Raw genomic sequence first — 13,079 nt, 5'->3', positions numbered from 1 at the left:
ATTAGTAGGGTTTGGTGGGTGACCAAACCCTTTACCTCCACTAAACCCGCCGCATCCCCAATTCGTTGCCTCCCCTGCTCTAGTTATTTCCACAAAATTTCCGATCCGGATTCCACCGCATCCGCCGCCGCTGTTGTTACCGCCGCCACCTCCAGCATTGATTCCGAGAAGATGGGTGTTATCCCGTTTGTTCCCGTCGCTAATTGCTCCATCTCGCTGAGCCATTTGGGCGTTCTGCCTCTGTTCCGTTTCCACGATGTTGGCGGCGGCGAACTTCGCCTGAGCCCGTTCTCTCTGCCTCTCGTCCCACCATTCCGGGTATCCCTCCCGTAGAAAGCAACTCTCCCTTGTGTGTTTGTTTTTCCTACAGTGGGAGCACCAAAGCTTGCTCTTGTCCTGTTTTGCTCCGGTCTGGTGGCTGGCTCCTCCGGCAGGTGGCGGTCGTGGTCCGTTCCGGTCGGTCGGTCGGTCTCTTTGCGCTCCAAATCCGTAACCTATCTCCCCCGATGATGCATCGGCGCTTCCCGCGCTAGAGAGGTCTCCGGTGAGCGAAGGGGACGCCGGTGGCATGATCTTCCGTCGAGCCGCCTCCCTCTTCACAATCCCGTAGGCCTCTTCGACTGAGGGGTACGGCTCCAGCTTGAGTATGTCACGCCGAATCCCGTCGAATTCCTCATTCAATCCAGTGAGAAATTTGATTAGTCTTTTCTCGCTTGAGAATTGCCGGAACTGCCTAACTCCTTTATCACAGCACGTTATTGGCGATTTTTGGGTTCTGTCGATACTCACCCACAAACCGTGGATTCGACGGTAATACGTTTCGAGATCCATATCTCCCTGTCTAATTGAGATTACCTTGTCTTCCAAGTCATATATGAGGTACGGGTCAGCCTTGCTCTCATAGGTGACCTGTAAGTTGTCCCACAATGCCTTGGACGTCTGATGATGGGCAAAATCAGCGAGAATATCAGTTTCGATATTGTCGACTGCCCATGAGAAAACCACGAGATCAGTCTCCTCCCACTCGCGGTATCCCTTGCTATCTGGTTCGGGTGGTTCGTCGGTGATATGGGAGTATCCCCTTCTACTCCCTATCGCGACTTTCATTAGTCGTGACCACAACGGGTAGTTCTTCCCGTTCAGTTGAACGCCATGGTAACATTCCTGGTCGTTCTTAATCTGGACTCGGTTGTAGGTTTCTCCTCCTCTGAGTCTGACATATTTGTGTATAAGGGTAAGGATTGGTACTGTGTTTGATTTGGTTTCTTGGTCGAGAATTGGTTAGGCTATGATGAAAGATTTCTGAGCCAGAATCTCTCCTGCTCTTGATGCCATGAAGAATCGGATAAGGGGATAAAAAATGTTGTATTATTATTGCCTTTTTGTTATATTTACATTTGCTCATTACCCTAGTATTTATAGGGATAAATGAGACCCTTCAAGAACCCTAATAAATGAGATTGAAATTACACACTTGGAACTCTACATTGTTTTGGAACTCAAGTCCAATAAATGAGGAATGGCTCTTTCTGTTTTCGGTCTTTCCAACAATTATGATATTATTTTTCATTTCATTGTATTTCATCTATTTGATATTCTACTGTATTTATATATTTGGAATCAATATCTACAAAAGAAAGTGCATTTTTATGGAACTTGGCAACTAAGGCCGATTAAAAGTAGATCTATGGAGCCATCTCGATCATAAAATTAATTTTTAAATGTACAATTTGATATGTATATCTATTGATTTTGTTTCATTCAACTCAAATCTTTTATTATTTGGAGTTTCGATCAAGCCCTGCACAATAAATTGTGCTGTAATTTGCAGGAATTAGACCCGATTTTTTTTTTCATATTTCTCTTGATTTTCATAGTCTTTTTGATAATTTTTATGTTTCTACGGTTTTTTTATCAACAATTTATTTGTGCATGTCACTAAACTGTATATACTAAGATTTACACTTCATTCGCAGTGGGCAAACAAATCTTGTCATTCTCAATAGCTCTGCCCTTTGTTCAAAGTTAAGTTTTTTTATTTTATATTGTCATTTAATTTCCATTCAGATATACAGTAGTATAGTTTTTCAATATGAAAAATTCTTGTTTCATCCTTGTTGAAAAAGTCTTGTTTCATCCTTGTTCTCTTCCAAATAATCTTTTATTCTTGTGGGGTTATTGGTTTTTGAACTTACCTTGCATGATGGATGATTTTATTTTAAAACTTGTCATGGAATTAATTGTTTTAGCCATTCTTCCAGTTGGTAATGAATTTTTTTTCATAGAATTGTAGTGGAAATGAGATTATTATAAAAATATAATTTCAATTCTATTTCTTTGAAAATGATCTTTCTTTACCGTTTCAGACTTTATAATGTTTAGTGTATTTCTCTTTGAGATTCTTCTCAACTTTTTGACCTCTTCCGCAAAGATTTTTTTACAGGTATCTCTTCCACATCTGAAAATTTTCATCTCGTCTGCTCTCCTTTTTGATCACTTCTTCATCTTCCTCTTCTTGTTCTCCTTAAATCTGTAAATCTTCTTCTAATTATTTACCTCATTTACATTTACATCAGTGCAAATAAACATCATTGAAAGAAAAAAGAACTAAAATAGGTTCATGATTTTCTAAAATATGAACCATTAATTTTTTACAGCAAATTGAGAGAAAAGAAGTTGATTTCTTGTTTCGAAAATATGCACACCCTCGTTTATGAGAGCTGGTATTTATAGGCAAAGTTTTAGTAAGCCTTCAATAAATTTTAGTAATAAATTCATTTCAGCAATTTTAGTAATAAATTCATTTCAGCCTTCAATAAATTTCTGATAGGCTTATTTCATACGCAAGCCCCTAAAGTGAAATTGTTCAGGTTGATTGACAGTATATTGATTCAAAGCACATGGCTGAAGATTGAAACTAAATGTTTCTGTAATACTATTATCTCTATTACTCAATATGTAAAATTGGAGCTTTGTAATGAATGTATATTATCCAATGTGTTTAGTAGTGTATGGACAATTACCTTGTATCGATTTGACATATATCTTAAATGACAACTCCAAAAGAATGTATTATAATATTTTAGGTATGCTTAAAATTCTAAAATAAGATTTGGGTATCATTTTATTAAGTTTAGCGGCAAAAAGTGAATAGCCAAAACTGTGGCTTTATATATTTATAGATTATAGATTATAGATTCTAAATAGTGCGGGTCACATTTTCTGATGTACTAAATCTTCTCTAGATGTATTCATTGTTTTGAGAGACCTCAAAATTTTAGAAAAAACATGAGAATTCTGATTTGAAAGCTATGATTTTTGAATTAGTATGGATAGTTTTGGAAATTATGATAATTTTGAATTCAAAAGCTATAATTTGGATGATTTGGATCCATGAATTTCTATTATAACCGATTCTGAGAAACAAAACAGAAAATACAGCCTAAACTTCTCAATTTTGCTTTGTTTATTTTGGGGGGAGAGGTGACAGTTTAGAATTTATAGAGGCAAATAATCGAAAAGCAAAATTTCACTTCTCAAAAGATAGAGGGTTTCTCCTCATCCAAATAGAGGAGAATCTTTTATTGAATAAGACCACATATAGTCACCATTGTCATTACTCAAGAATTCCTGTCTGAACTAGGCTATAACAATCTACTTGTTGCAGTCCGAGTTAAGCTTAATCTTGTTTCCTTCTCCAGTGTGTAAAATCACTAGTCGACAACAGCCAGCAAGTCGCCAGCTTTGCAGAAACAATGCCTTGTGTCTGTTCCCAAATCAACCTAGTAGTAAACCACAAAACTTTATATAATCTTCCATATGTCAAAATGCAAGAATCAAAGCAAAATTCAAAGCGAGAACAAAGGATCTAATGCTTACTGCAATATACAGACTAGTAAACTAACATAGTTTTCAATTCAGATAACCAGATCCAGATTACAGCATTAACATGGTTTGTTTGGATGGGATATCCCAGTATGCAGACAGTTAAGCGTCTACAGAGACGACTTCTTCTAAAGACAAATTAATAGAACTAAGAAACGAACCAATCATTGATCAAGACAAGTGGAGAGATTTCACGTTTATGCAAGTAAAACTTAGGTGTTATAAACACATACCTCATGTGCGTTTATGTCAGAGAAAAGCACCTGTATAGAAGAAAGTCTAATTAATGTGGATACACAAACGCTTCACTTTAGGAAAAAGTGAAACAGGGTTCACAGAATAAAAAAATTCGACTGGAGAAAGTATACTAAACCACAACTTCTGAAACTTACCTTTCTTCCTGTTTGCACATCCTGAACCTCAGCTCCACGAGAGACAACCTGTACGGGAATTATGAGAGGATGTATCACAGCTACAAGTATAACTATTCATTAAGATATGCCATTCGAGTAAACCCTCAACTAAGAGTTTAATATGCTTTACATACCTCTCCCACAAGGTAGCGCTCAAACTTCACAGCTGATTTTGGCAGCAAAACTCCACCAGCTGATTTCTTCAGTGAAAAAAGAAACCCCATTAACCAAATGAAAAGACAATGCATTATAATGATTAATCCGTACATGTAGCATGCATATGAGCTTTAAGTATTACTGCACTTTGTATCCCTAGAGTTTTTCGAACTCTAGACTGACTTAAAAGCATCCACATTCAGAAAATATTATTATGAAAGACGATACGATATCCACCTTGACTATGAAAACAAACTTATAGGGTTTGGATCAAGAGGGATGCATAATATTAGTAGCCTAACTCCAATTATGTTTGACAGAATCATATTCAGAATGTATGAAAAAATTATCAATATGGTCTCTAATCTACAACTGCGTAATATAGCAAAACGAATGCATATCAAGTCAAGTGATTGAAAATATAGGCCTAATTGCGATGATGTTCAACAAAATGTATGTTAATGTTATCAACATGACCTCTAATCCTACAACTGCAACAACATAGCTCCTCACAAAAATGGTAACTGAATCTGAGAAATAATTCGTTATATCCAAGACATACTTATCCCCAAACACTTACAATAACACAGAAGAAATCGAAGTAGGAAAAAAGAATACCTCAGGAAGCTCCTCAAGACGAATCAAAACTCTATCAGCCTGTGGCACCACCTACAAACACAAAACCAGAAACTTTCAACCCCCATTTCATCACAAGACATAAGAATTACAATAGTAACTCTTGCTAGCAAGGTAAAAGCTTGACTTAAGCTGTCCCTATTTTCCCCACATTGTAAGAAAATATTCAAATTTTGTTATCTTCTGTTGGTAAGAATAACAAATGTTGTTTCAATTTCATTTACACGCTAAAAAACACACTGATTCTAATACACCGAAAGAGAGGGAAAACCTTAGCAGGCTCGTATGTCTTTCCGATCGCATTCACTCTCAGCGAGCTCCTCCGAAGACCTATTCAAAAATTGCAACATGTTAAAGCTGAAATGATGCTTAAATTGAAAGGAGTAAAAAAGATTCAATTAGAGTAAATGTCGGAGAAATTGAAGGTGAAGAGAGAGAGAGATAGTAACCAATGCGTGTTGTGTTGGAGAGGAGTTGGAGGTTAGGCTTGTTAGAGGTAAAGGGATTAGTTAGGGCAATGAATGAAGAAGACGCCATGGATAAGGAAGAAGAGAAGATAGCTGCGGTAGTTGCAGTGAGGTAATGTACTTTGCGGTGAATGTACAACTTTGACGGAGGGATCGCAGGATTTCATTTTATTCTCTGGCTTTGGTTGGACTTGGGCTTGGGCTTGGGCTAAGACATGGGCTTCATTAAATTTATGTTATTTATATTTAATGTTTTCTGAACAGTTTATTCGTGTAGGCTGTAGTTGGTTTAAGAGCATCCGCAGCGGTGGCGACTTTGGTTTAAGAGCATCCGCAGCGGTGGCGAAAGTCGCCACCGCCGTCCGCGCCGTTGGCAAGGCGAAGGACCGCCGCCGCTGCAGCCGCGCCGCTGGCACGGCGCTGCTCGATGTATCGAGCACGTCCGTGCCAGCGGACGCACACGTGTCGCCCTCCCATTCGTCAACGGCATAGCCGTTGAGTTTAAATTTTTTTATTTTTTTTTAAAAAAATTGGTTTTTTAATTAAAAAACCGATAAAAAATATAAAAAAATTCACTTCCCCAAAAAAATATATCCGTTTATAACCGTTTTTTAATTTCCTAGTCCGGATACGGAATATTCGGCCGCCGGATGCGTAGTCTTCCTCGGGTAATATTAGCCAATAATTATGTAATTTTTAATTTTTAGGAGTTTAATTATGTAATTTTTAATTTTTAGTATTTTAATTATGTAATTTTTAATTTTTAGGATTTTAATTATGTCTTTTTATTTTATTTGTAATTTGTAATTTTTATTGTGGTTTTTTTAATGAATTTTAGTATTATGAAAATGTTTTTGTGTAATTGAATTTTATATTAATTGTGCTCGTCCTTGCGGAAGAGCAAAGTTGTGGGTGTTGCTCTCTTGCCAGAGAGCAGGCATGAATAGTATCGCCCGGGCCCACAACCGTGCCGCTGGCAAGAGCACGGTTGTGGGTGCTCTAAATGTAAATTAGATTTGTATAATTGTTATTGTAAGAGAAAAAAAATATTATCGGATAGGGTACTAGAGCTTAAATAAATTTTCAAATCATATACTTTAGGTTTAGAGGCTTATAATAAATCCGTTAAAGAAAAACTAATTTTCTTATAATCAATAGGGGTATTTAAATAATCAATATATTAAAGTAATAATTAAAAGTAAAAATAAGAATTAAATGTCAAAGTAATAATTTTAATTTCACTTCGTTCTCACTCATGTGCAGTGATCAAACTTATTTAGTTAGATTTTGTGCCGATGGAAAAAATTCAACTAACTATTTAAGTTCGTGATATTATATGTCAGGTTTAAAATTTATGGAAAAAAATACATTTTTAAAAAATTTCATAATATTGGATGACTATGCCATTTTTCTATTGTATTGGCCCAAAGATTGTGATGAGCTAAAAGTTTATATAATTTCAAAGCTGTAAATTTTTTTGCAATAATAGCTGTGAAAAATTAATCCTATTGCAGTAGTCCAATGATTCATATATGCATTTTAAACTAGAACAATGCCAAATCCCACTCATTTCACCTTCTTTGACAACACACACACACACACACACACACAGACCCAAAAGAAGAGACATGTTAGTGACATCTCCAACAATAGTTGATGACTATTATATATACATAGCAGCACCATAGTTTCATATTCCACAGATTCTAGACACACAACATATTGAGTTAGCCCTTGAAAGGTATACAAGTAGCAACTTACTAGTATGTTTTTGTATATCTACAGTTGCATTCTATTGTGAGAATACTTGTGCGTTTGAAACGGAACACTCTCCGCGGCCCTTACAGACATCGTGTCTGCAGACTGGGCATACCCTGCTCGGCCAAAGCAAAATAGTGAGAAATCCGGGATCAGACACTCACAGATGCGCAAAGAGCTAAGGAATATACATACCTATTTACTTCTTTCAGCCATTTATCAATGCAAGGTGTGTGAAATTCATGATTGCATGGAAGGACTCTCAGTTTGTCCCCTTCCTCGTAGTCCGCTAAGCAAATATAGCACCTGCAGTTACAAAGACAATATATTAGTTAACAGGCTATTTTTAATTGAGGGTAAGGAAATAAAATCTGAGATCAACCAATAAACTGCGAATGGAGTCAACAAGCACAACTCCAGTTGTTGAGCCGTGATGGCTTCTCTTGTCATTTTCAAGGCATCCTAAACCATGAGATCAATAGCCCTAAGGACCTATTCAAGAAAAAGAGGATATCGCTTGTACTATATCAAAGTTAGCCCTTTCTGATTCTGTATGGCTCTGTCATAATCTTCATTTAACCAGAGGCGGACGCAAAAATGAGCATTAGTAGGGGCTATATCTTCAAAATATTGTTTGAAAATAATTTTCTATGTGATTTAGATTACTAATAAGGGCTTTAATATAATTACATGTATAAATTATGAATGAATTATAAAATTTTATAAAAGAAAAAATTAAAAATATAAATTCATTAGGGGCTAAAGCCCTACCCTCTCTCCACATGTGTGTGATTATACTTTTATTTTCTGCTCCTTTGTTTTTATGAAGGGTACCGAGGTGCCACATCATTATCTCAATTATATTGTGGAAAACGTGTAATAAAGGAGTAAGAGAAGTAGAACTCTAGAAAACAGATTATGCAACCATGTCTTCCTTCTTCACAAGACAAAGACTTACTGTCGAACTTCAGTGGAATCACTTTCCTCATTTCTATTTTTTTTGTAATACTTGAGAGGGAATGCATCCACGACAGATTCTGGAGCAGGAAACGAGAGAGTAGATAGTGAAAGTGACAGAGACTGATTATGAATTTCATCCAAAACCTGAGGAACAGAAATCAAGCAACTTCTCAGCTTCTCATTAGAACTATATGAGAAGAAAATTTTAAAATTCAGTCGGATCAGGTCAAAATACAATTGGGGTCAGAGTTCCTTATTTAAGTAACAACTATCCCTTCTGCATACTCCAAAACAAATAGTTTGTTGTCAAAAATAATCAAATCAATTTAAACTAATGAAACAATTTATACCAAGGGATGACATAAAGTAGGATTCCATAAGTCAAGGGTCTACCTCAAATAATGCCTCTGCAAGTAGGGTTATTCGTGAAATATTTGCAAGACTACTTGACTCTTCAGCTGTAAAGAATGAGTCACATGAGCATGTACCATCCAGATGAAGTCCAGATGAACATAATGCAGTCTGTTCATCTTCCCCATCAATACCACTTATTGTTTCTGAGTCCTAGACAAACAAATGATGGTGTGAGTATTATACATTAAGTTAGGGAGCAAACAACACAGAATAAACTTAGGAATATGGAAATCATTCTTTGCAACTTTTTTCGAATGAATATCATCATGGTTGCAGACACAAGGTTCGTATCTTCATTTGCAGGTAGGATGGAGACGAGAACCACCCACATTCAGAGAAAAAATCAACTATGTTTTTACACCTCAAAAGAAATATATTTGTTTAAAATCTTAATCTAGATGATTCTGATTGCATTTGGACAGTTAAAACTAAATCACAGGCATTATAGAACTAGTGATCAGGAAAAAAATTACAAGAATAGCACCCAAGAATTCATGAAACGTATAAACATAAACAAATTTAGCAAACAAGCGAATAACCAACCTCAGATCTCAACAGCCATCTCCTTTCATATCTTCGATGAAGTCCTACACTGAATGAATCAAGATCACGACTGGCCTCATAGTAATGGAGATCACCACTGAAATCAAGAAGCCATCTGTCATGTGAACCTAAGTCACCAGCTAGACCAGTTGCAAAAACAAATGTCGACGAATCAATGTTCCTTCTTAAGCTGCGCCTGGCCAAAGCATCCCAAAATAGCCTCATACTGTTTCTTCTAGTTTCATGGCTACTTACTTCAGCAATGCTACCAGATAAGGAGTTGGAAGAGATACTAACCAAATCAAGGCGAAGCAGATCACCATTTATCAAATTCTGGTCACTGTCAGACACAATAAACCCTGAACTAGAAGTTGTTGACATGTGAGCACGGTCATCTCCGGGGTATTCAAATCGTGGTAAAGAATCAGAGACAATAGAAAGAGACCTTGGATCAGAACTGTAGCCTACAGCTGCATTGTGGCTATATTCGACAATATCATTTGAATGCGGGTGTTGAACAATGAGCCCCTGTGACTGATCATGACCTGGATAAATGGAAGCCGTGTCTTCAGTTATTGTATTGGCATCAATAAGTTCCGCAATGTAATTGATCGCGTTATCAGAGATCGATTCTTGAGCAGGCTGTCAGACAATGCCACAATTTCATGATTAAGGTTCTACCATATATATATATACTTTCGATCACAATATACTATGCATACCGATTGTGGAAGAGTTTTGATATCTCTGCTTGACTGAACATTGATTGGACCAGATTCAGGAAAAGCTTCCACAGTGATACTACTGTCAGATGAGTCCCCATTTTCATATACGGATACTGTCTCCCCTGATTCCGATGTGAAAACAGAAGAGGATTCTACGGTTGAGTTTTGAGCATCAACTAGAGATAAGCTTTTAGTGTAGCAAATTGAAGTTACTGCTGGGCCATCTCCCAGCTCCTAGGAACAAAACAATTACCAGCCTTACTAAAATCTAGCAGAAGAAATTAAACAACAAACCCATAGAAAATATCACCATTAGGTGGAAAATCATGTACTAGCAAGTTGTATACTATACCTAAAAATTGAAACAATAATTTCGCATATCAATTAAGATATTCTTTTTATCCTCTTCTCCAATCTGCTCACCAGTTTCAGTAATCTTTGTCTAACAACCATATTAGTTCTGACTCAGTTCAGTTCTGAAATACCTTACATTACATGCAAACTGCAACAACTAATTATCCACCAAGATCACAATAGCTTCAAATCTCTCCTATAACAAAGTAGTACTATAACACAATTTCATAAGTTTCTTATTAGTCTGAATATTTAGCCTCCAAATCGCTAAATTACCCCTTTACCCTAGCCACAACTCCAAACCCCTCTTGAGTCTTGATCAACAAAATTAGACCACTTCGGAACAGAATACAAAGCTAATCGATCATGGAAAAAATACTTTCCAGCCACCGAAAATTAGCTCATATTTTGCACATTTCAAGCATCAATTCAGCACAAAACACACAGCTGGCAAAATCAAAAGGTCAAAGCAGCTCACTCTAAGCAGTTGGCTCAATCAAGAAAGCATCATAGCTAGAAGAATTGCATAATCAGTAGGCTACTGGTTTCTAATTCATTCAAGAAATTTTTTTAAAAAAAACAGACCTGAAGAGTTGACTTGGAACGGAAAGCGCCGCAAAAGATATTGGAGAGCGTGCGCTTAGTGCGGCGGAGCCTGGACTCTCCGGAGCCGGATATGTTTGAGGATTTGGGGCTACGGCGATTATTGGTGGCCGAAGCCATGAATGTGTTGTGAAGGAAATGAGAGAATTTGTGGGGATTGGAAGGAGATGAAGGTAGTGAAATTCCACTCACAATTTCTAGCCCCTTTCCTTTTCCTCTTTGCTCATCTTAGAGGTAATTGCAATTTTAAATTCTAAATTTGGATCTTGCTATAAATTAGATTTAACTCTTCAAGGGTTGTGTAATATAGAACCATTCTTAAGTGTAGAACCTAGACCTCTACATATTTTATTCATTGGATGGGGAAAAAATAACGGTCAAGATTAAAAATCATACATATTAGACTATGTTTTCACGACATTCTGGACTCAACATGTGAAAAAACTCACATGTTGATGGAAGAATGAATGAAACGAAGAAGAGTCCATGCATGCTTTATTTTTTCACTTCTCTGCATTCACCCATTAATAATAGTTTTGGTTGCAATGGGAAGTTGCTGTGCAAATCAACACCATTGGATTAAAAGATCTAACGACCTCCGTTTGGCATTTGTTCTACGTTTAAGAATGGTTCTATGTTTAAGAAAGGTTCTATCTTGATTTGATATGCAATTTGGTCTTGATAAAACTATTATGGCCTCTTAATAGAAGTATTTTTTTTTGGAGCTAATAGTTGATATATATTCAATGTTGAAATTCAAAATTAACAACCAGTTTGAAGCATGTGATATGGATTGTCCTCCATTATTGTTAAATTCGTAGTATGTCTGAAAGCATAGTAGGGATGTCAATCGGGTCGGCCCATCGGGTTTCGGGCCGGCCCTACTCGGGTTGCGGGTCAATCGGGTGCGGGCTAATCGGTTTGTGAATTTTTTCGGGTTGTAAAAGTTCAACCCTAACCCTAAAAGCTCGGGTTTCGGGCTAGCCCAGCGGGTTAATCGGGTTGCTACCGATAAGATTAACATGCAATCAATCCAATAAATAACGATGAAAATTAGTTATATTCATAAAATGTAAAATATTTAATTATGATACATTTGAGATATATGGTCAAACTCAATCATAAACATGATCAAATACTAATATTTGAGATATTTCGAGAAATTTTAATGCATGTTGTAGAAATTTAAATATTTTTTTAAGTGAATTTGAAGTTTTTAATTTATTTATCAATTATTATATTAATAAAAATTCAATATATAATTTGTATATTTAATATAAAATTGAAAGTTATTTTTTTAGTTATCTATATTATAAAATTAATCAATAAAATGTCGAATTATGAGTAAAAAAAAGAATAATAGAAATTTTATCGGGTTTTCGGGCCAGCCCATCGGGTTTTCGGGTCTAGCCTAACGGGTCGCGGGTTAATCGGGTGCGGGCTAATCGGGTTTTAATTTTATCGGGCTAGAAATTTCCAGCCCTAACCCTATATATTTGGCGGGCTATTCGGGTCAGCCCACGGGTTGCGGGCTACGTTGACATCCCTAAAGCATAGTAATTGAGTCGGAAATTGGTATAAAAAGGTCTGAGATTTTTGTAGTTTAAATAATACCGGATTTTGAATTTTCAAGTTGAAAGGATGCTCAAACTCATCTCCAAAATTATGCAAATAAGTACTACAAAAAAAATAGAAGATTAGACATCATTGAAATTGAAATATTTTAAATGAAATGAAAAATAACTTGTTACTTTATATGTAGCATAGACATAAAAGTAAGGTTTTATTGATTGTGATTTATTGATGGGTGTCTTTTATCGATAAAAATGATAATATATCATTTATTTTAATTGATTGGTTGGATAGTATGATAACAAAGTAGTAAATGTTTCCCTTCACCGAAACAAACATACTATAACTATGAGAGATTGCAAAATCGGGAAAATCAGGTTTATAGGGCAGTTGGCCTTTAAAATAACGAAAATGTACCCATTTTGTTATCTATTCCATATATGGGAAAAACGCTAATGACACTGGCGTTTCTATAAGTAAAAATGCCAACACAGTTGGCGTTTTATAGTGGCGTCGTATTTGAGGCATATTTTCTACAAATACAGTTATATTAAAACGCCTTTGGGGTTGGCGTGTTTATTATAGTAGAAACG

The 13,079-nt window shown here is 36.2% G+C and overlaps 2 protein-coding genes across 3 annotated transcripts; both read right to left on the bottom strand.

Annotated features, from left to right (window-relative positions):
• Positions 1–3,511: 3,511 nt before the first annotated feature.
• Positions 3,512–5,686, bottom strand: LOC121760252 (10 kDa chaperonin 1, chloroplastic-like). Its single transcript, XM_042155897.1, has 7 exons — positions 5,540–5,686; positions 5,362–5,420; positions 5,073–5,123; positions 4,433–4,498; positions 4,278–4,325; positions 4,119–4,148; positions 3,512–3,782 (listed from the first exon to the last, which is right to left on the bottom strand). The coding sequence occupies exons 1-7, from the start codon at positions 5,625–5,627 to the stop codon at positions 3,714–3,716; spliced, it is 411 nt and encodes a 136-aa protein (XP_042011831.1). The 5' UTR covers positions 5,628–5,686; the 3' UTR covers positions 3,512–3,713.
• Positions 5,687–7,192: 1,506 nt separating this feature from the next.
• On the bottom strand, positions 7,193–11,156 carry LOC121760180 (uncharacterized RING finger protein C4G3.12c-like). Of its 2 annotated transcripts, XM_042155806.1 has the most exons (8): positions 10,897–11,156; positions 9,955–10,191; positions 9,678–9,874; positions 9,233–9,596; positions 8,669–8,839; positions 8,274–8,419; positions 7,511–7,621; positions 7,193–7,431 (listed from the first exon to the last, which is right to left on the bottom strand). In XM_042155806.1, exons 1-8 carry the CDS (start codon positions 11,032–11,034, stop codon positions 7,350–7,352), a joined length of 1,446 nt encoding a protein of 481 aa, XP_042011740.1. In that variant the 5' UTR covers positions 11,035–11,156; the 3' UTR covers positions 7,193–7,349. The 2 variants fall into 2 exon arrangements, with proteins under 2 accessions (XP_042011740.1, XP_042011739.1); XM_042155805.1 differs by having other exon boundaries at positions 9,233–9,874.
• Between the last annotated feature and the right edge of the window lie 1,923 nt (positions 11,157–13,079).

The sequence above is a fragment of the Salvia splendens genome, chromosome 13 (genome assembly GCF_004379255.2).
Source record: "Salvia splendens isolate huo1 chromosome 13, SspV2, whole genome shotgun sequence".
Taxonomy (NCBI): domain Eukaryota; kingdom Viridiplantae; phylum Streptophyta; class Magnoliopsida; order Lamiales; family Lamiaceae; genus Salvia; species Salvia splendens.
Note: the sequence above shows the minus strand (reverse complement) of the source record. Positions and strands in the feature narration are given on the sequence as shown.